Here is a 16,075-nt window from a genome sequence, read left to right on the forward strand (position 1 = left end):
TTGTGACATGTAGATCTCACTGCCCAATGAGAGTATTTGAATGTTGAGGCTCTCACAGCTCTCATATACAGGGACTTGATCTGATGTACCTCTTATACAAGTCCTTACTTTGTCTGACTACTGCAGCAAGCGGCACAGAAGCTGAAAGCAGTCACCCCTATCAAGTTCTTCATCTCCAGCCGAACAGACAGCGGTGTGCATGCACTCTGCAATTCTGCCCATGCCGACATCCAGAGGGCAGAGGGGAAGCTTCCATTCACAGAGGAAGTCCTAGTCCGTGCTCTCAACTATAACTTGAAGCCTGAACCCATCAGGTGAGTTTTGCAGTGGGAACAGAAATCCTGCTGTCACTGAGCCAGTGCTTTAGTGGAGGTTGACGAGTCATGCTGAACCCTCTCATGAGTGTGGGGTGATGAAGTGACTTGCTCAGAGATTCACAGCAACCAGTGAATGGGGAATCAAACTCAGATCTCCAGAAAGTATGGAAGGGAAGGGATGTTGGGTTTAGCTCACACCATAGTAGCTTAAGATACAGGTATTTCCTGTCCCTGGAGGGATGACAATCTGTTTGTACCTGGAGGCAATGAAGGATTGAGTGACTGGGGGATTTGAACCTTGACATCTTTGGTTCTCAGCCGATTGCTGTACTGAACAGTCACCTGTCACCCCCCACCCCCAAACCTCCAGCACTGCTTTGCCCAAAGAGGTTCTGGTTGGGGACAGGTTATAGAACTGCTTGGTTGACATTCCTCAGCCGGTTTCCTTCAATTTATGCCACATGAAGCTTTCCAGTGTTTTTGGTGCATTTTCCAGGCAGTGTTTAGCGGGAATGGGAATACAGTACTGCCATTTTTAACTGCCTGTTCTGGGAGCTCAAAAGTGTTGTGCTTAGCAAAAGAAGAGGTAGCCAAAAGCATGCAACAAAATCTGATTCCCATAGCCGCCGAGAGGGGGGGGGGGGGGGGGGGCAAAATTCTCTGGGCCCAGGCCTCCAGGGGGGACTCTGTGCAGGGGTCTCTCTCTCTCTCTCCTGTTCCTGATGGGACCCGGGTGATCGCGTCCCAACAGGAGCAGGAGAGAGAGAACTCCGGGGCCGGGCCCTCCTTACATTACCTGCCTAGCAGCTGCTTGGCCCTCAGGCCGCGCTTGATCAGTTTTGAGACTGAGCATATGCGACCTGTGGAGAGCAGCCGCAGGGGCAGACAATGCTGGGCAGAGGAAGGAGCCTCGCTGCCTGCAGCTGTCAGGGCCAGCCAAGGTACTTTGGGCGGGCGGTGGTGGCGATGACGACAATTCTGCCCTGGGCCCGGCGGCGGTGGTCCTGCTCCCGGCCCAGCTCAGTCTCTTGGCGGCCCTGCTGATTCCTGTCCATACAGTTCTGTCATTTGTGTGCAGTGTGCTGGAACGTGCACCTATAACTGTGTTCTTATTGCAGTGTTGCTCTTTTTCCTCCTGAATTTTATTTGTCTCTTATTTGTGTTCAAGAGGAATGAATCATGTTTGTGATTATTGAGCAGCTCAGATGAGAGGCAGAATGTGCTGGTGATATCGCAGAGTTGCTTGGTTGATGTACATTGCACCTAGCAGTTGGTTTGATGATAATTGATGCATCTTTAGTGGTATTGGGCAGCAGTCTAGTTACTTCTGGAGTAATTCCGTACAAAACAAAAATAAGAACTCTGTGTACAAAATTTGAAGTTTATTGGAGAGGAGTGAAGGAGTAGCCTAGTGATTAAAAGCAGTGGGCTGAGGATCAGTAAAGCTGGGATTCAGATCCCTCTGATGCTCCTTGTGACCTTGAGCAAGTCGCTTCACCCTCCATTGTCTTAGGCACAAACTTAGATTGTGCCCCTCTAGGGCTGGGGACGTATTGTACTGAATGTAACTTTCAAGCTACCTCTGAGAGGTGCAGAGCCAATGTGTGAGGCCTTCCCCGTGCTGGAAAGCAGAGATGAAGCTTGCATGGCAGGATTACAGCTGAGAGTAACCCCCCGCCCCCTCCACCCCCAAATAGTAGGAAATGTGGTTTGGCACTCGGTCATTGTCTAGTCACCAATTTGGTTCTTTTACCACGTGCATCAGCCATTGGTGACAGGGAGACCTTTATAGTCATGTTGCTGGAGGATCTTCTCCTCTGGAAAGAATTACAGCCAGAGATCTCAGTCAGTGCACAGGTGTCACTACTTGTCCCCAGCCTCTCGTCTCCCCCAGTGCTACCCAGCTTAAAATGCAGGAGCCAGAGATGGACGGTCCTAACCCCTGGGCTATGCAGAAGCTAAAGCAGGGCTATAATTAAATAAAATAAATAATCCACCAATTCATCTGCTTTGTGTTAATAGAGAGTGCTGATCAGTGACTCCCCCACTGTAGGTGAAAGCAAACCGAGCAGCCATTGTCTCCCCAAGAAAAATATTTCTCAGCACAGGCAGAATTCCTTTTATGTTTGCTAGAGAAGAAAGGCACTTTCATGTATAAATAATACAATTCTGCAGACATGGTCAGAAATGTCATTTAGAGGCCGACTGAGTCTCTGTTTTGGATATGATGCCGTAACTGGCCCCAAATCCCTTTTCTGCCCAGTTTTGGTTTCAGCCATGTGTTTTTGGTAGAAGCCGAAAATTTGTGCTTTGTCCGATTTGCCTCCTTCCTTGCCTCTCCGTCCCCTACCCATCTGAACAGGAGTTGCCTCTCTCCCCTGGCCACTTGTAGGGGCCTCCCTCAGACCCGCCTTACAATCCCTGGCTGTCTAGGGGTGTACTCAGGGCAGGATTGATCCCCAGTTGCTGGAGAGAAAAAGCTGCAGGGGTAGAAGTGAAGGAGAGAAAAATAGTGAGGAGAGAGGAGTCCCTGAAAATAGAGTTCAGAGCACAAACAGAGGAACAGAAACAGAGACATGGAATAAGATGATTAGAAAAATAAAATCACTGGACAACAAAGGTAACTGAAGTGTCAGTTTTGAGAATTTGCATCTGCAGTCTATATTTGCACTATACAGGTGAAAATGTGAGGAGTACACTATATGAGGTTAATCGCGCATTTAAAAGTTTTAAATGATGTACAGCCCCAGTTCTGATCAATATGGCGGCAAGCTCCGCCTACTGCATTCAGCCCAGATTATGGGCCAGATAGGCTCATGCCATCTTCTGTCATTAAACCTCCTTGGCTGACACCATGAATCTCTTCTTGTCTTCTTCCCCACTGGTATTATAACATTTCTGTTGCCAGCCAAATTCTGTGTGCTAAAGTAGTGTGCCCGTGGGGAATAGTGCTTGGCACAACTGTACAGGATACCCTCGGGAGTATCCAATATGTTTCGAGTAGCTGTGTGTAATATTTCAGAGGTCAGTTTGGCCAGTAGTTCTATCCATAGTAACATAGTAGATGATGGTAGAAAAAGACCTGCACGGTCCATCTAGTCTGCCCAACAAGATAAACTCATATGTGCTACTTCTTGTGAATACCTTACCTTGATTTGTATCTGCCATTTTCAGGACACAGACCGTAGAAATCTTGCCCAGAACTAGCCCCACCACCCAAACACCAGCCCCGCCTCCCAATCTCGGCTGAGCTTCTGAGGATCCATTCCTTCTGCACAGGATTCCTTTATATTTATCCCACGCATGCTTGAATTCCGCTACCGTTTTCATCTCCACCACCTCCCGCGGGAGGGCATTCCAAGTATCTACCACTCTCTCCGTGAAAAAAGAGTGGTAGATACTTGGAATGCCAAGCTGTATCAGTTGTAAAATGTGGTGTTACCTCCCTATTGAGGTTGATATCAAAACAAAACTTAAATGACCTTATAGAAACATGAGGGCAGACAAAGGCCATATGACCCATCCAGTCTGCCCATCCTCTGTAACCCCTAATTCTTCCTGTTCCTAAGTGATCCCACATGCTTATCCCATGCCTTTTTAAATTCTGGAACAGTCCTTGACTCCACCACCTCCACCGGGAGGCCTTTCTACGCCTCCACCACCCTTTCTGTGAAATAATACTTCCTTAGGTTACACCTAAGCCTATTCCCTCTTAACTTTGTCATATGCCCTTTCATTTCAGAGCTCTCCTTCATTTGAAAAAGGCTCTCTTTCTGTACATAAATGCCCTTGAAATATTTAAACGTTTCTATCAAGTCTCTTCTCTCCCTCCTCTGTTCCAGCGTATACATGTTGAGGTACCTAAGCCTGTCCCTGTAATTTTTGCATTCAAGACCGCTTACTAATTTCGTAGCCGCCCTCTGGACCGACTCCATCCTGTTTATATCTTTCAGCTGCACGCAGTACTCCAAATGAGGCCTCACCAGAGACTTATACAACGGCACTATCACTTCCTTTTTCCTGCTGGTCATGCCTCTCTTTATGCACCCAAGCATCCTTCTGGCTTTGGCCGTTGCTTTTTCTATCTGTTTGAAAGCTTTAAGGTCATCAGACACAATCACCCCCAAGTCCCGCTCTTCCTTCGCACACTGAAGCACTACACCCCCTATACTGTACCGTTCCCTTGGATTTTTGCGACCCATGTGCATGACCCTGCATTTTTTGGGATTAAACCTTAGTTGCCAAATATCGGTCCATTCCTCTAGCTTCGATAGGTCCTTCTTCATGTCATTCACACCCTCCAGGATGTCCACCCTGTTGCAGAGTTTAGTATCATCCGCAAAGAGACAAACCTTACCAGACAGCCCTTCCGCAATATCGCTCACAAAGACGTTAAAAAGAGCCGGCCCTAGGACCGATCTCTGCGGTACTCCACTGACGACATCCTTTTCTTCAGAGCAAGCTCCATTTACCACCACCCTTTGTCTCCTACCATACAACCAGTTTTTTTACCCAATCAGTTACTCTAGGTGCCACACCGAGGGCTCTCAATTTATTTATCAGTTGCCTGTGCAGAACCGTGTCAAAGGCTTTGCTGAAATCTAAGTATACCACATCAAGCACCCCTCCCACATCCAACTGTTTGGTCACCCAGTCGAAGAAGACAGATTCGTCTGACACAACCTGCCACTAGTGAAGCCATGCTGCCTCGGGTCCCGCATTCCATGTAGTTCAAGAAATGTCACAATCCTCCTCTCTATAAGCGTTTCCATTAGTTTACTCACCACCGAGTTCAGACTGACAGGTCTGTAATTCCCAACCTCCTCCTTACTTCCACTCTTGTGCAAAGGAACCACATCCGCCCTTCTCCAGTCCACCAGGACCACTTCAGTTTCTAAGGAAGCATTGAAGAGGTCCGTCAGCGGAGCCGACAGAACTTCTCCGAGTTCCTTAAGCACCCTCGGGTGTATCCCATCAGGCCCCATCACTCTGTCTACTTGTAGTTTGGCAAGCTCCTCACAAACACAGTCCTCCGTAAACGGATCTTGGTCTACCATAAATCCATCCCCTTTAGCCTTTGTTTTCTGCAGCCCTACCCCCGGTCCTTCATTCGTGAACCCAGAGCTAAAATAATTGTTAAGCAGTTTAGCTTTATCCTTATCATCTTCCACATATTTCTCTCCCTCAGCTTTGAGCCTCGCAGTGCTATTTTGGCACTTCCTCTTGTCACTTACATATCTGAAAAAGGTCTTGTCCCCCAATTTTACCATATTAGCTATCTTTTCCTCCATTTGCCACTTCGCTTACCTGATAGCTTTTCCAGCTTCTCTTCGCTTATTTATCTTCATCTTTCTGAGTCATCTTATAACGTGCAAAGGCTAGCCTCCTTTCCCTTATCTTTTCAGCTACTACATTCGAGTACCAGAGAGGCCTTTTACTTTTATGTAATTTTCTAACATAAAGGTTAGTCGCCTCTAATATAGCTCCTTTCAGTCTTGTCCATTGCTGTTTTACATCCTTCAGCTGTTCCCATCCCGCTAACTGTTCCTTGAGAAATTCCCCCATCTTGGCAAAGTTAGTTCCTTTGAAATCCAGGACCTTCAATCTCGAATGAGCCCTCTCTTCTGTTTTAATATTGAACCATACCATACGATGATCACTAGATGCCAAATGGTACTCTCCATTCGTAAGCATCAGGTCCAGAACAGCTCCATCCCGCGTCGGTTCCGTTACCCACTGCTGGAACAATTCTTCCTGTAGGGAATCTAAGATCTCTTTGCTTCTACATGACCCCGCAGCCGGGACACCCCAATCAACATCCGGCATATTGAAGTCACCTATCAGTAGTACTTCCCCTTTCCTAGCTATGTTGTGGATGTCTTCAATTAAGTCCCTGTCCAGTTCCTCCGACTGAGAGGGAGGTCTGTATATCACTCCGATATAGATACATTTTCTCATCTCTCTTTCCAGTTTAACCCACAGCGCTTCTACCATACCCCACATGTCCTGCAGTTCTGTCACTTGGATATCATTCTTAGCATATAATGCCACACCTCCACCCTTTTTTCCTACTTTGTCCTTCCTGAATAGATTATAGCCAGGTATAGCAACATCCCAGTCATGGTTCTCCATGAACCACATCTCCGTGACCGCCACTAAATCCAAGTCTGCTTCCATCATTGTAGCCTCAAGATCTGGAAGTTTGTTTCCCATACTACGGGCATTGGTATACAAGGCTTTCCAGATTTTACTCTTTTTAATCAGTTCTATAGAGGCATTAGATGTCCTTCCTTCCTTTGGTTAATTATGGCTTTGTGGCCTTTCATACCCATCCCCATCAATTTTAGTTTAAACCCTCTTTAGTGCTTTAGCCAGCCTGTTGCTGAAGACACTCCTTCCCTTCCTTTACAGCTGGACACCATCACCTCTTGGAAAATCATCCCATGGTCTACGAAACCAAAGCACTCTCGTCGGCACCAACCACGCAGCCACGCATTTATCTCCAAGATGCAAACTTCTCTCATTTGACCTTTGCCTTCGACAGGGAGGATCAATGAGAACACCGCCTGGGCACCTAGATGCTTCACCCTCTGACCCAAAGCCACGAAGTCTCGTATGATATGTTCAGTAGGAAACTTAGCTCTATCATTTCTGCCAACATGGGTGAGTAGCAAAGGAGCATGGTCTGTAGGCTTGATAAGTCTAGGAAATCTTTCCACAATATTGCGAATCTTGGCACCCTGCAGACAGCACACCTCTCTGGACAACATATCTGGCCAGCAGATGGGCGCTTTGGTACCCCTGAGAAGTGAATCTCCAACCACCACCACCTTGATGGCATTTTTGGTCATTGTTTCCTCCTGTTCTTTAGATGTTTCTAGCTCTTCTACCTCCAGGGCTGTGAACCGATTCTTTAGCTGAATAGAAGGTGGAGTTGGAGGATTGATCTTGTGGGACTTGGTGACCTGCTTCCAGCTGTGCTCTGTCTGCCCAAGATCTTCTCTCCCTTTGCTGGCAATCCTCAATGTTTTGACCTGCGTCTCTGGGTCAAATTTCTGGTTGTCCCAGATGTTTCTTAGTCTTACCACTTCTTCTCTTAGTTTTTGTACTTTATTTCACAAGGGACTCAATGTATGTACATTTATCACATGAAACCAGAATCTTGACTTGGTCCAAGGGTTTGGTCTTGACAGTGGTAGAAGCTGTACTGAAAGCAGTAGCTTTAGGGGTTCTTTGTTTCTTTACCATAGTTCCAAATGTAGGGGCTGTTGTACTTGTGATAATAAAATATGTAGCTAATGATAGGCAGGAGTGGTGCTTATGAGGCAACTCCAGTAATTGGGAAGTAGGGCAAAGACTTCTATGGTCTGTGTCCCGAAAACAGCAAAGACACAGCACCCGCACTCATGGCATATGATATGAATGTGGTACTAATCCTGATCTGAGTGCGGGTGCTGTGTTTCTCAGTGGGGGAGGGGAAGACACCTTAAAGTTCAATTTAGTGAGTAAAATATTGTTAGTAATACTGTTGGAGTTTCAGTTTTAATCATGAATTGATAATGAATATGACTGTTGGGCAGACTGGATGGACCATGTAGGTCTTTATCTGCCATCATCTGCTATGCGTGTCTTCAATGCACAAGTTTTCATCTAGCATGAGAGCATCACTGATGGAAGTACGAGGTCATGGAATGTCTCAACAGTTTTCACTGGATCTGTTCCATTCATGAAATCATCTACCTGACGTGTTTCAAATACAGAGAAACTTCTTATTTTACTATTCATCTTGCATGGCAAAAGAAATTGCCTTGCATTGCAATCATAAATATGGGCTGTGCATTTATAACAAAAAGCAGAGATCAGATAAAGTTAGAAACAGCCCTTTAGAGCTGTCATCTGGACTGCAAACATCAATTGAATTATTAGCATTCCCTTGGTTTTGCAAGAGTAAGTCTAAGTGGCAAGAGCTGTGGTTAGTGTGTAGAGCCAATGTGTGAGGCCTTCCCCGTGCTGGAAAGCAGAGATGGAGCTTGCATGGCAGGATTATAGCTGAGAGTATTTCCCCCCCCCCACCCCCAAATAGCAGGAAATGTGGTTTGGCACTCGATCATTGTCTAGTCACCAATTTGGTTCTTTTACCACGTGCATCAGCCATTGGTGACAGGGAGACCTTTATAGTCATGTTGCTGGAGGATCTTCTCCTCTGGAAAGAATTACAGCCAGAGATCTCAGTCAGTGCACAGGTGTCACTACTTGTCCCCAGCCTCTCGTCTCCCCCAGTGCTACCCAGCTTAAAATGCAGGAGCCAGAGATGGACGGTCCTAACCCCTGGGCTGTGCAGAAGCTAAAGCAGGGCTAAAATTAAATAAAATAAATAGCCCACCAATTCATCTGCTTTGTGTTAATAGAGAGTGCTGATCAGTGACTCCCCCACTGTAGGTGAAAGCAAACCGAGAAGCCATTGTCTCCCCAAGAAAAATATTTCACAGCACAGGCTAAATTCCTTTTATGTTTGCTAGAGAAGAAATGCACTTTCATGTGGTTGAGGCTTTATAAGAAGGGACAGCAGTCAACAGAGTTTGGAAGCAAAACAAAATCTGAGGCACTCGGTCTGGTGTCCATATATATATATATCTTCATACTGTTAACATCTGCATTATCAGCCTTGGCGCTCTCCCCCACCCCCCTTTGTTTTGCACTATCTGAGGTCACCAGCAGTTGGGTCCCTCTTGCGAGTATGGAGTACAAATGTTGATATTCTTCAAGGACATCTATTCAGTACCAGTCTCATTGTGGCTCATTAATGCAGGAGAATAAGGATAGTAACTAGTTTCTTCCCTTTATTGAGTACAACTGAGAAGGTGGGGGCTCAAGACAGCTGGGATGTATACCAGTGTGACTGTAATTCTTTTTTTTTTTTTGTTACATTTGTACCCCGCGCTTTCCCACTCATGGCAGGCTCAATGCGGCAGAGTCACAAGGAGCTGCCTGTGCTGGGAATCGAACTCAGCTCCTCAGTTCCCCAGGACCAAAGTCCACCACCCTAACCACTAGGCCACTCCTCCACTACCTATCCCACCCCTGTTTAGGCCTCCACTTCCACCTTTCCTGCCTCTCAGCTCTCAGCACTGTCCTTCAGTCTCCCCCCTCAGTCCTTTTTCTATTCCCCCCCTCTCCCCACTCTTGCTGCTGCACTCTTCTTCATGACACCTTCTGGATCTCAGCTGGAGCCAAAAGTACTTTACCATTACCACCGTCACCTCTTGGGGCCCTGATCAAAGCTGAAGACACTTTACCAAAGTCTCCTCCTGGGCCCCAAGCTGCTGCCACCTCTTGTTTCCAGGACCATCTTAGCAAGCTACAAAATAATTCTCAAAAATAGGAAACCAGCTCCTGTATTACACACTTTCAGCACCAATTCTTCCCCCAAACATTCTGTCATTATTAAAGGGCTTTATGTCAACTTTCTCTCTTCTTCTTTTTTTTTTTTTTGGGGGGGGGGGGGAGGATATATATGTTTTCCTCTTATCACACAGGCTAGCGTAGTTTCCTTCCTGAAATGTGGCGCTAACATCACATTCCAGCAGTATACTCCACTCCACCTCTCCTGAGGCAGGCCACAGTAGTGGGGATTTAGCTGATTGGCTGCAGGAAAGAGCAAGAAATAGGAAATGGTCAGGAAGGAACTAGGTCTGACTCCGCTCTGTGTCCCCCACCCCTTCCAGCAAGACCGCACGTTGGAGGGCTGAGCAGATTGGCTGCAGGCAACCAGGAAGTAAAACAGAAGGCAGCCAAGTCACAACTTGTGTAGAATCGCAAGCTCTTTGTAGCAGGATTGAAGTCCTATACATAACTGTGCACCTGTTCAGTATAGAGGCAACACTGAATGGCTGCTTATCCTGTAACTAACACAGAAGACCTGATGTACTAAGCTGGTTTCCCATACATTCAAAATGAGAAAAATGTCCTTAGTACAGAAGGTCCCCCAAAGAGAGAAGCGTTACCTTAGCAACTGGTATTCCATTGACTCAGAACTACAAAACATCTTTACAAGGACAAAAACATGGCATAGTTAAATATAAATATATTTGAACATGCTTTTGTTAGAGTTTAAACCTGGTGCTTTACACACGTACCACCTTTCCCTTGGTAACATAGAAATGACGGCAGATAAAGAGCTGAACAGTCCATCCAGTCTCCCCAACAAGATAAACTCATTTTACATGGTATGTGATACTTTATATGTATACCCAAGTTTGATATGTCCCTGCCTTTCTCAGGGCACAGACCGTAAAAGTCTGCCCAGCACTGTTCCTGTATTAAAGGTTTTGAAGCTAACGTCGAAGCCCCTTAAAATTTACACTGCAGCCCATCCATACCTATTCAGCCATGATCAGGGCGCAGACCGTAGAAGTCTGCCCAGCACTGGTTTTTCTCTCCAATTACCGGCATCGCCACCCAGTCTCCGCTAGTTCTAAGCAGGATTCCTTTGTGTTTATCCCATGCATGTTTGAATTCCATTACTGTTTTCATCTCCACCACTTCCCGCGGGAAGGCATTCCATGTATCCACCACCCTTTCCTTGAAAAAATACTTCCTGACATTACTCCTGAGTCTGTCCCCCTTTAACCTCAATCCTCAATTCATGTCCTCTAGTTCTACCACCTTCCCAACTCCGGGAAAGGTTCATTTGCGGATTAATACCTTTCAAATATTTGAACGTCGGTATCATGTCACCCCTGTTTTTCCTTTCCTCCAAGGTATACATGTTCAGGTCGGCAAGTCTCTCCTCGTACGGTTTGCAACGCAAGTCCCATGGAAAGTAGTTGGGTTGCATCACACATGTATGGGATTTGGTCACTTGTATACTAAGAGGGGGGAGGAGTGGAGGTGTAAGAGGAGTGGGTATCCAGCCCAAGGGGGCGGGTTCTGGAATAATTTGCATTTGAACAGTGCTGCAAATTGATAGTTGGGGAGGAGTTAGCGTTGATAAAAGGGATTACAGTGGGGAACACAGGGTCTTTGGTTGCCTAAACCCTCACCAGGGCCCTTGGAGGAGGGGGGAGGGGTCCTAGAAAGCAGAATAAACTCAGACTGAGTAAAGGAGTAGTTGCTGCCCTAAACGTGGCAACTGCGAAGGAGTGTGGCGCTCTGGGTGGGTAAGGGGAACCCAGCCCGAGAGCAGGAACCAGAGCAGGGGAAGTCTGTTCAAGGCCAGGGCGCAGCTCAAGAAGTGCATCTCTGGAAGCAGGCCAGCCAAGAGGGGTCTGTGCCTGAGGGAGTTGGAGGAGGAGCAGCCTTGGATTAGTTACTGGCCCAAAGAGATGGGTAAAGGACAGGAGGTAGTGTAAATGTGAAAACTGCAAAGACAATCAAGTTGGAAAGCAGTTGGGGTTGTATCACACAATCTTGAATGGACAGGAGGATTTCTACTGTACAGATGGGAGTTATAATAGTTGCAGTGCCTGTGACAGAATAGTTCAGTAAAGTTAAATTTGCATTAAATAACCTTGCTGGAGTGCAGTGTGGTTCTTTGGAATGGGTGTGAGGATGCTTGCTCCCCCAGACTGGTAAAGTCCACTGAAAAACAGCCCTTCTTCATTTCTCAATACCCCAGATCTCTATTCCTGACCTTGTCCCACTTCCAAGCTCAACTAAGTACCTGCATGTAATGTGTACTATGCTGTGTACATCTAGTAGCGCTATAGAAATGAGTATTAGTAGAGTTGATGACTGCGTGTGTGGGGAGGAGAAAACAAATGGAAGACCACTGTGGCCTGGGTCTTTGAGCTGGGGTTGAGGATTGATTTCTGGCCCCGGGGAACTGAGCTAGTGTCTGGGTGGCGAGACCCAGGTTACAACTGGGCAAACTCAGAAGTAACCTGAGGAAATACTTCTTCACAGAAAGGGTGATGAATTCATGGAACGGCCTCCCAGTGGAAGTGGTGGAGATGAAAACTGTGTCTGAATTCAAGAGCGCTTGAGACAAGTACATAGAAATGTCTAATGAAATGATAGGGAGAGTAGATGGCATGGATGGGCAGACTGGATAGGGCACATGGTCTTTATCTGCCGACATGTTTCTGTGTTTCCCTCTGTCAGGTTACATTGCAGAAAACGAAAAGGCTGATTCTCTCATTAGCAAAACATGGGAAGGCAGTGCCTTAGGCTCTCACATCTGTCAGGCTCATCCTCTAAATTGTGGAATGGTTATTTTGCAGTTAGTGAACATGTGAAAGCAAAAAGCTTTTTATGTGAACTGCTATGAGAGGAGAGCAGCCTCATGCAGATGGTATGAAGATCCCATTTTTACATGGTGTCCTTTAGAATCCCATCGGCAAGTCATCAGACACGTCTTGCATTTTAGGCAAGAGCAAAAGACAAAATGACCCATCCTTAAAAGCTCTGCATTCTGCAAAAGTATACAGTTAACCACTGAGCAATTTACTGGATATTTTAAACATACAAAAACAATTACAGAAAACAGGTCATTAGACTGTGCCAATATCACATAAATTTTGGAAAAGAGCCTACTTGAAACAAAGCAAGGAGACACAGGAGGAGATGGGCTGAAAATGTAAAAAAATTAACTAGCTGCTATGAAAATGAAATAGTTACATAACAGATTGTGTGTATAGTTAATTAAATTAAAAAAAAGACATAAAATAGCTTTGTATGTCCTTCCTCTGTTTTCCTTGTCCTTCAGAACTTCACACACAGAATTTGATATCGGGCATCTGCTGGAGACAATCTTGGTGAAGTCATGACACACAGGATGGACATCTCAGGAAACCTGGTCTGTTTCCTGCTGCTGGAAATTCATGAACAGTTCTGTGTCAACAGCTGGCATGGAGTTTACCCCCAGGGAATCCGGGCGTGCAGGGAATGAAGTCTGGGGGAATTGCAAGAATGGTTTTCCGTGCATTCCTCTTTCTTGACATTTTATCCACAAGCAGCCTTTTCTGTAGTGTCTTTGTTTTAGAGCTGCTACTACTACTTATCATTTCTATAGCGCTACTAGACATACGCAGCGCTGTACACTTGAACATGAAGAGACAGTCCCTGCCCGACAGAGCTTACAATCTAATTAGGACAGACAAACAGGACAAACAAGAGATAAGGGAATATTAAAGTGAGGATGATAAAATAAGGGTTCTGAACAAGTGAATAGGGGTTAGGAGTTAAAAGCAGCATCAAAAAGGTGGGCTTTTAGCTTAGATTTGAAGACGGCCAGATAGGGAGCTTGACGTACCGGCTCAGGAAGTCTATTCCAGGCATATGGTGCAGCAAGATAAAAGGAACAGAGTCTGGAGTTAGCGGTGGAGGAGAAGGGTGCAGAAAAGAGAGATTTACCCAGTGAACAGAGTTCCCGGGGAGGAATGTAGGGAGAATGGAGAGGTAGTGAGTAGCTGCAGAGTGAATGCACTTATAAGTCAATAAGAGGAGTTTGAACTGTATGCGGAAGCGGATAAGAAGCCAGTGAAGTGACTTGAGGAGAGGGCTAATATGAGCATAACGACACTGGCGGAATATTAGTCGTGCAGCAGAATTTTGAACAGATTGAAGAGGAGAGAGATGGCTATGTGGGAGACCTGTGAGAAGCAAGTTGCAATAGTCTAAGCGAGAGGTGATAAGAGTGTGGATGAGGGTTCTAGTAGTGTGCTCAGAAAGGAAAGGGCGAATTTTGCTGATATTATAGAGAAATGACAGGTTTTAGCTGTTGAATATGTGCAGAGAATGAGAGCTGCTTGGTAAAAGTACTAGGAACCCCTGCCGTGAGAGAGGGGAGCATCAGCTCTCCAGATGAGCTCCTCGAGACCCATCTAAGCATTCAAACAGCCAAAGAACATAGCAGAAGGGAAATGTTATTACAGTGTTAATAGCACAACTCGGATGCCAGGAAATACTTGATGGTAGCTCGCCTAAAATTATAGATCCTTCCAAAATTAGGGATCCTTTTACTAAGCTGCTGGAAAAAGTACCCTTTTACAGAGCAGCGGTAAGCCCAACGTGGGTTTGCTCTTCCGGGACTACTGCCGGCCCAATGTGACCACCGGCGGTAGTCCCGCCCCAAGCACGCGCCATTTCCGAGGGAAAACCCTGGAAATGGATTGTGCGGCGGTAACCCGGCAGTAATCGGGCATCGCCACGTACTGCCCGGTTACCACCGGGTTAATACAGGAGCCCTTATCGCCACCTCAGTGGTTGGCGGTAAGGGCTCCCCATCGCATAGCCACCGCATGTGCGCCTGGGGTCCTTTTACCCGCTGCGGTAAAAAGAGCCCTAGTTCACGGGAAAAACAGCCCCGCCACTAGCGCAGGGCCCTTTTTCCCACAGCTTGGTAAAAGGACCCCCTGGTGACCTCTTTGAGGAAGAGGAAGGTGCTGACAGTGATTATACGGTCTCACGAGGTGCACAAAATTTATAATGTGGCTATACCTTTTCTCTTTGTCTTTGGAGTTTAATAACTGCCTATGTCCTGTCTTATGTCATATTGCCTGGATTACAGTAACAGAGTACAAAATAATATGCTTATAGAGCAGGGTGGGCAACCATGATCCTCGAGGGACACAATGAACATGCATGAGATTGATGTACATGTACTGCTTCCATTACGTAGCTTCCCACTATTCCAGAACATGTCATATAGTTGTGTCCATGAACCAGCAGGTAGAGATAGAGAACTGAAAATTGAGCTGACTACTACTACTATTACTATTTAGCATTTCTATAGCACTACAAGGCGTACGCAGAGCTGCACAAACATAGAAGAAAGACAGTCCCTGCTCAAAGAGCTTACAATCTAATAGACAAGAAATAAAGTAAGCAAATCAAATCAATTATTGTGTACAGGAAGGAGGAGGGTAGGTGGAGGCAGGTGGTTACAAGTGGTTACAAGTCAAAAGCAATGTTAAAGAGGTGGGCTTTCAGTCTAGATTTAAAGGTGGCCAAGGAAGGGGCAAGACGTAGGGGCTCAGGAAGTTTATTCCAGGCGTAGGGTGCAGCGAGACAGAAGGCGCGAAGTCTGGAGTTGGCAGTAGTGGAGAAGGGAACAGATAAGAAGGATTTATCCATGGAGCGGAGTGCACGGGAAGGGGTGTAGGGAAGGACGAGTGTGGAGAGATACTGGGGAGCAGCAGAGTGAGTACATTTATAGGTTAGTAGAAGAAGTTTGAACAGGATGCGAAAACGGATAGGGAGCCAGTGAAGCGACTTGAGGAGAGGGGTAGTATGAGTAAAGCGACCCTGCGGAAGACGAGACGGGCAGCAGAGTTTTGAACCAATTGGAGAGGGGAGAGGTGACTAAGTGGGAGGCCAGCAAGAAGCAGATTGCAGTCTAAACGAGAGGTGACAAGGGTGTGGATGAGGGTTTTGGTAGAGTGCTCGGAAAGAAAGGGGCGGATTTTACGGATGTTGTAAAGAAAGAAACGACAGGTCTTGGCGGTCTGCTGGATGTAAGCAGAGAAGGAGAGAGAAGAGTCAAAGATGACCCCAAGGTTTCGAGCCGAGGAGACAGGGAGAATGAGAGAGCCATCAACAGAAATAGAAAACGGGGGGAGTGGGGAGGTGGGTTTGGGGGGAAAAATGAGAAGTTCAGTTTTGGTCATGTTTAATTTCAGGTGGCGTTGAGACATCCAGATAGCAATGTCAGACAAGCACGCTGAAACTTTGGTTTGAATGCAAGGTGAGATATCAGGGGTAGAAAGGTAGATTTGGGAGTCATCAGCATAGAGATAGTAGGAAAAGCCATGGGATGA

General features: G+C 46.3%; 1 protein-coding gene across 3 annotated transcripts in view; it reads left to right on the plus strand.

The window, feature by feature from the left end:
• Nucleotides 1–16,075, plus strand: part of PUSL1 (pseudouridine synthase like 1) — a 91,594-nt gene that overhangs the window by 32,110 nt on the left and 43,409 nt on the right. For all 3 annotated transcript variants that reach the window (XM_030222640.1, XM_030222638.1, XM_030222641.1), the window contains exon 3: nt 127–314. In XM_030222640.1, the coding sequence (XP_030078500.1) occupies nt 127–314 (188 nt within the window). The remainder of the gene's footprint in view (nt 1–126; nt 315–16,075) is intronic.

The sequence above is a fragment of the Microcaecilia unicolor genome, chromosome 13 (genome assembly GCF_901765095.1).
Source record: "Microcaecilia unicolor chromosome 13, aMicUni1.1, whole genome shotgun sequence".
NCBI classification, from domain to species: domain Eukaryota; kingdom Metazoa; phylum Chordata; class Amphibia; order Gymnophiona; family Siphonopidae; genus Microcaecilia; species Microcaecilia unicolor.